Source organism: Notechis scutatus, chromosome 3, assembly GCF_049901735.1.
Source record: "Notechis scutatus isolate UNSWTSFEM ecotype Mainland chromosome 3, rNotScu1.2, whole genome shotgun sequence".
Taxonomy (NCBI): domain Eukaryota; kingdom Metazoa; phylum Chordata; class Lepidosauria; order Squamata; family Elapidae; genus Notechis; species Notechis scutatus.
Window position 1 is genome coordinate 152,045,891 of NC_142011.1, and position 6,771 is coordinate 152,052,661.

General features: G+C 43.1%; 1 protein-coding gene and 1 long non-coding RNA gene across 3 annotated transcripts in view; one reads left to right on the forward strand and one right to left on the reverse strand.

Moving 5' to 3' along the window:
- Positions 1 to 3,454, reverse strand: part of CNDP1 (carnosine dipeptidase 1) — a 40,155-nt gene extending 36,701 nt beyond the window's left edge. Inside the window, exon 1 of one of the 2 annotated variants that reach the window (XM_026669909.2) lies at positions 3,324 to 3,454. In XM_026669909.2, the coding sequence (XP_026525694.2) occupies positions 3,324 to 3,326 (3 nt within the window). In that variant the 5' untranslated portion in view covers positions 3,327 to 3,454. Of the gene's footprint in view, positions 1 to 551; positions 748 to 3,323 lie in introns of those variants that run through there. The other variant, XM_026669911.2, reaches the window with a different exon arrangement.
- LOC148131440 (uncharacterized) lies at positions 617 to 1,580 on the forward strand. Its single transcript, XR_015748851.1, has 2 exons — positions 617 to 746; positions 1,276 to 1,580. It is a non-coding gene; the product is annotated as an uncharacterized LOC148131440 (long non-coding RNA).
- Positions 3,455 to 6,771: the final 3,317 nt, after the last annotated feature.

Here is a 6,771-nt window from a genome sequence, read left to right on the forward strand (position 1 = left end):
AGCCAGGGTTTGACCTCTTTGAAGAAAGCCAAGTTAATCTGGTCATTGAAGTCTTACAGGAACTTATGGCTACTCCAGACACCTCACCCTAACCCTGTCTGAGACTGACCCACCCACCCACCCACCCAAAAAAAAAAACCTTGCAGTACTGAAATGCTTCCACACAGCCACCCTCAAACCCGGACTTCCCTGGCCACTTCCATCAGCTCAGCCAGGGTGCCAGCTAAAGATGATGGAAACTGTGTCTGTCGGTCTGGGGAAGGTCAGGCCAAGAGAGGCTCATGCTAGCCCATCTCGACTGGCTCTCTCTCCCCTTGAGGTGGCAATGCCAGGGCGAAATAGAAAGGTGGAGAAAAAAAAGGGGCGAGGTGGACCAATGGAGGACTTCGGCTGCCAAACTGGAGAGCAAGCGGGGCGGCTGAGGTGGGCGACCTTCGAGCCCCCTCATGGTCTCTCCTTCGTGCTGGCATTTCTCAACGGGACTTCCAAGGAAGAAGGCGAAGGAAGCCCCTCGGAGAAATACTCGGAGGGAGGAGGAGCCGAATACTTACAAGGCGCCGGCCAAGGGTCTACTCAAGAGGGCAATCTCCTCGGCGGCCACTCCGCCCTCCCACGCCGCCAAACTCTTTAAGAGCAGCCGGCTAGCCGGGCAACTGTCAAGCGACTTCTGCGGCTCCACGCTGGCTCGCTGATTCGCCGGCCTGCGATTGGCTCCTGTCTCCGGCTGAGCAACACTTCAAGTGGCCGTGAGGAGGCTGACTTTTTATTGAGGCTTCGGCGGCGGGAGGGAGGAGTAGCTGGTGCAAGGCGCGGACAGGGAGGAGCGAGGCGGCCCACCGACTTCAAACGAGCGCCTGGGGTCGGTCTCCGGCGCGTTTGTAGAGCGATTTACCCCCGAGGCCGATTTCCCAGCCCCCTTGCCCCGTTCCCGTCTGCATTGTCCTGGGACCTTTGGGACACGCTGGATGGCGGTCGGGAGACATTTTGCCCCAAAACCTATGGGGAGCCCGACTGCACCGTTCACTGAACGATGTGGTGAATTCCCTGAGAATAAAAAAAAGGCAGCGTTTTCTGATTGGCTTTGCCGTTAGACCCGGATTCCAGTGGGATTTGTTTGATTTTGGCATATTGTGAACCAAGCCGATCGTAGTTTATTCCACAGGGAAATCATTGCTTAAAATAATGGGTGAACCAGGTTCTCTCTGCTTTGGGAAAAATCTGTCCATTTCTTAATGGGAGAAGCTTCCCCGGAGTGATTTTTGTTCTCTCTTGCAGGTAAACAAAATGGCAATCCAATTCGTGAAGTTCACAACTCCCGTTTTTACAGTAATTTGTGAAGACTGCTTTTAACCATTTCACTGTTACAAAATCACCTATGAAAGTGCCAGCTACCTCTATCCACTTGCCGATATTCTGAGAGCAGAGATACAGCCAGATCAAGGAGTGCTCTAAAGGAACTGGTTGTTCTTGGTTGCTACACATATATGCTACTTGACATTAAGCATTATTCTGCTAGAGAAACTGGAATATACTTCAAGAATAGAATGGATATCTGTGATTGTATTCATATCTCCTGACTGTTTGATTTATCTATTTATGATATGATGAGCACATCAATGCTGTAAGATTCCAGCTAAACCCATCAAGGCCCAGGAATTGTTGTTGCTTCCACTACCTTTTTGATAGTTGTTTGGGAGTGGAATTTTTACATTTTGGCTCAAAAACTCTGGTCTAGCTTCACCCTTGTCTGAAGCTTACACACAACGGAAGGAAATTATCTTTTTGTGAAATGCATTGAAAGTTACTGATATATATGGCAAGTGGAGGCATGTATTCACCTTGGGCTAATCTCAAACTGGGAAGCATTTGATGACTCAAAGGTTAAAGATGTTGAGCTTGTTAGCTGAAGAACTGACAGTCCAGGTTTGAGCTCTGCACAACGAGGTGCCCAGCTCCTGCCCATCTAGCAGTTCGAAAGCATGCAAATTCAAGTAGATTAATAGGTAACACTTTGGTGGGAAGGTAAGAGCATTCTGTGTGCTGTTGGCATGTAGCCATGCTGGCCACATGACAACAGAGATTGACTTGGGACAATGCTGGCTCCCTCAGCCAAGAAACAGAAATGAGCACCATGCCCTCCAGTCGGACAGAACTGGTAGGAAACCTATATCTTTAATCTCAAATTAAGCTATGCAGTTGATCTGGTTGATAGTTGGATGCGAGACCATCAGGAAACTCCCATGACAGACTACTTCTGCATTGTTGCCCAGGCATGCAAGTGTAGTTACCCAGAATTTAGCTGGATGCAAGAGACTCCTTGCCACCAGTTTCTGTACAAAAGTCTGATGCAGCTTTTAGCATCATGGTTGCCATGAGGAAGAAAATGATGGTTTCCTGCTCTAAAACAAACTATGATCTTTTCTCTGTTCTAGCACGTCATGCTAAGTAAGAAGCCCAAAGTGCACTGGCTTAGCATGGTACGGGAAGCGATGGATTAAATTATGTAATGTTCTGACTTGTGGGTCAGATTTATCCGACTAGCTGGCTGCAAAGCATAAGGCCTTTGTAATTCCCTAACAATGTCTCAAAATGAGACTAGAAAATGAAATTTCCCAGTTAGATGAAGAGAGGAAAGGAATGCTGGAGAACAGGTACCCTTTCTTGCCGAAAACATGGAAAGTTAAATTTGGTTTATTCCAACATTTTAACATTACAATCTCTACCAAAGGATTCAGGTAGCTTGCCAATTTGCCTTATCTTATAAAGTTGTAAAGATGGATGTACTTCTCTCTTCAGATAGAGATAAAGCAGAGGAAGACACAGTAAAGCAATACTATCTCTAGTTAGATCCGTACAAAGGCAATTTGACCCATTGTGATTTAATAAACTACAGTGATACGAATCATCTATATGCAGAGCTGAAAAAATAAACTGGCAAATCACGTTGAATATATACACATGCACCAAGCTATCAAAATATATGCCCTATTACAATTTAGCCTGATGTGTAAATCCTGTCTTTACTTTGGGCAACGGTCATCTGCATTAAGCACATAGAAATAAAATTGGTACAAATTTCCAAAATAGTAGTTCTTCTGAACTAAGCATACACTTATGGGACAGATGTATTAGGCTATATTAGTCAAAAACCAGAAGTAAGCCTTGGTTCACTTTTAACTTTTAATAAAGCCCCTTAGTTGGAAAAGGTGCTACCAAATGCCTTCTGATTAAAGCAGCTAGTCCATTTGGAAATCATTTGAAAGTGTACATCTCTATCTTTTGTAGTATCATTACAATCAATAGACAATTTGAAGGTGGCTTACCATGACAAAAATTCTGACAGCAAATAAGGTTTCTTCTTGTCCTGTCCAACCTAGAAAGCACTGCTCATTCAAGATCCTTTCTGTAGTTTGCAGCTCTTTTTATAAAAGCACCCCTCCTCCCCATTGTATCTTTATGTGTTTTTAATATGATGGACAGCAGGATTAAGGACAAAGGTTCATTATTCCAAATAATGTGATTCAAGCCTCCAAATAAATAATAACCCCTTGATGGTCCATCTGGCCACCACTCTGAAATTTCCTAATGGCTTGTTTTGTGTAACTACAGTTGTTTATGGATGGAAACCAGAGAAAACAGCAACCTAGTATTCAAAAATATTTTCTTTTGGCCTGCTCATAACTATTATGGAAACTTATGAAAAATATTTTCTTTGGCCTGCTCATAACTATTATGGAAACTTATGAAACAATTGAGATAGACACTGACCCTTCAGTTGCCCTTAGAGGTAAGATTCCTTACCCCAAGATCCAATGTCCTGGAGACTCTGGACTCACCGCATATGCTTCTCTAAGTGTCTGTACTACAGAAAGTCATAGTAGCCTCATCTCACCTTTACTCACCATTATTACTGAACATAAATACTCAGTATGCGCAGAACCATTCAAAACCTTTCTACTTTCAGATTTCATTTTCATATTTTCAATGCCATTGTACACATGTTGTGCATTGACAATAAATGTTTGATTTGAGATACTAACCCTGCTATAACATACTATAGATTGAATGAGCACCTAGTTCAGTAATGGTGAACCTATGACACGTGTCACAAGGTGACATGCCATGACATTTTGGGCAACACACCAGCATTCATCAACACCCAACAATTATTCTTAAAAGCACACCCATTGTAGTGTGATTTTGGAGACTGTGGAGGCTACATGAGAAATATGTGTGCTCTTGCATAGTCTCCAGAAGTTGTGTGAGATGGCCATGTTCTTGTATAGCCTTTGGAGCCTCCAAAAAAAGGAGTTTCTTTCATTTTTGTAACTATTTGACATTTCTTTATGTCAGGGGTGTGAAACTGGCAGCCCGTGGGCCAAATGCGTCATGCGCAGGCCATGCCCACTCCAATTCCATGAATGGGGAAAACATCATGAAACGTCATGTGACGCAGCAAGTTTGACACCCTTGCTTTATGTAATACATAGCACCACACAACTGAACTGGATTTTGTTAAAAAATAAAAAATGACCAGTCAAGTTAGCCATTTTCCATCCTGACCCCAAAACCTTAAAAAATAAAAAATGACCAGTCAAGTTAGCCATTTTCCATCCTGACCCCAAAACCTTCGCTATCACTGACCTAGTTCAATATATTAATTCTCTGGAACTTGATATATCTTCCACATATTAACCTTTTATGTTTCCCTACACCCATCTAATGCTCCACCTTATTTTATATTATCGTTTATATACACTTCATTTTTTAATTCATATATCTTTTATATCTTCGTTTTTTAAAATGTTAGATGTTTATTTTTACTCTTAATGTATCGTTTGTTTGCTTTTTAAATTACTGCACCTCACTTTCCTTATGCTGATCTATGAGCATAATAATTTGATTTTACACTGAAAAATAAGACTTAAAATCCCTATGGGAAAAGTTACAATACGTTATTTTAGATTTTTAAAGTAGATGATTAAAACTGGCTTTATAAATTGCACCAAGTTAAAATAGGTTTTCCTTGGTTACTGTTCAATATGTTGGATAAACAAAGTCATTATAGTTTTGAAATTGTTTTATGGCTCTGTGCTAACCAGAATTCTATGGCTTGTTCAATAATCTATGGCTTAGCACATATGAATGCTGCCTCTATAAGGTGGTTAAATGATCTTCCATCATGGAATTTAATGAAGACAATTTCAAATTATGACCTATGAGACAACGGCAATTAATTGTAGGGGGAGCTGAAAAGAAACACTATCTTTCAACCGTATCAAAAAGGAAAGCGCAGCCTAGTACCGTATTTGCCGGCGTATAAGACGACTGGGCATATAAGACGACCCCCCAACATTTCCACTCAAAATATAGAGTTTGTTATATACTCGCCGTATAAGACGACCCCCCCCACTTGGAGGCATGTTTTTCAGGGCAAAAAAGTCATACTCCGGAAAATACGGTAGTTATTTAGATATTATACATATAAATTCATATTTACATGTGTCTGTCTATCATTTACCACTAAGACACTGTGTAAGCAACATACTTACTCTGCTTTACAGCAGTAAAACTAAATTGAGTAAAAAAATTGAGTAAAACTATATGACCAATTCAAACATCCAGGGTAAATTTCATTTAAATTAAAAAAAGTAAACAGATAACAGATTGAATATCTGTTATCTGTTATCTATTCTGAATATCTGTTGCCCAAAGCTGGAAATCAACAACGATACCCATGGACCCAGCAATAGTTGGAAGGGACCCAGCAAGAGTTGGAAAGGACCTTGTAGGTCATCTAGTCCAACCCACCCACCCCCACCCAAGTGGGAGACCCTACATCATTTCTGACAAATGGCAGTCCAATCTCTTCTTGAAGGTCTCAAGTGATGGTGGCTCCCACAACTTCCGAGAGAAAGCTGTTCCATTGGTTGATTGTTCTGTCAAAAAGTTTCTCCTTATTTCCAGGTTAAATCTCTCCTTGTTCAGTTTCCATCCCTTATTCCTTGTCTGGCCTACAGGCGCTTTAGAAAATAGCTTGACCCCCTCCTCCCTGTGGCAGCCCCTCAGACCACTATCATGTATAAACAAAATATACAACTAAATGTAGAAGTATAGAAAATGAAATACAAAATATGGAACACAACAATTACATTTATTTAAAATGTGGATAATTAACTAATCATCCAATATTTACAGTGTGTATGTTATTCTGTGTTGGGAGTAAAGGATGTTTGAACTCTCTTAGATGGACTGTCTAAAGGATTGTGTCTCGGAGTAGGCAGGCGTTAGTCCAGAACCCTGGCCCTTCCCGGCGGAGTCCCTCAGGCTTTCCCGCAACAGAGTCCTCTTGCAACGTGTCCGCTAGGTCAGCCAAATGATCCCGGCGGGGTCACCGGAAATGCCCTCCAGAAATCCCCGGGGCTGCAGCGGCAGGGCGGAGTGCCAGGGGCCGTGGGAGGAGCAGGAAGGCGGGCAGCCTTCACATGGCCCTGCCTGGGGCGACAGGAGCGACCCACGCTCTCGCTCCCCCATCGCTGCAGCCTCGGGCGGAGCGAGGCAAGCGGCATTCGAACCTGATTCAGAGACGCGGGGAGGCTCTTGGCGGAAGCGACGCGGGGATCCGGGAAGCCAGAGGCGCCTTCGCTGCGTCCCACAAGCATCCGAAAGCCGGCAGTGGATATACCGTATTTGCCGGCGTATAAGACGACCCCCCCACTTGGAGGCATGTTTTTCAGGGCAAAAAAGTCATCTTATACGCCGGCAAATACG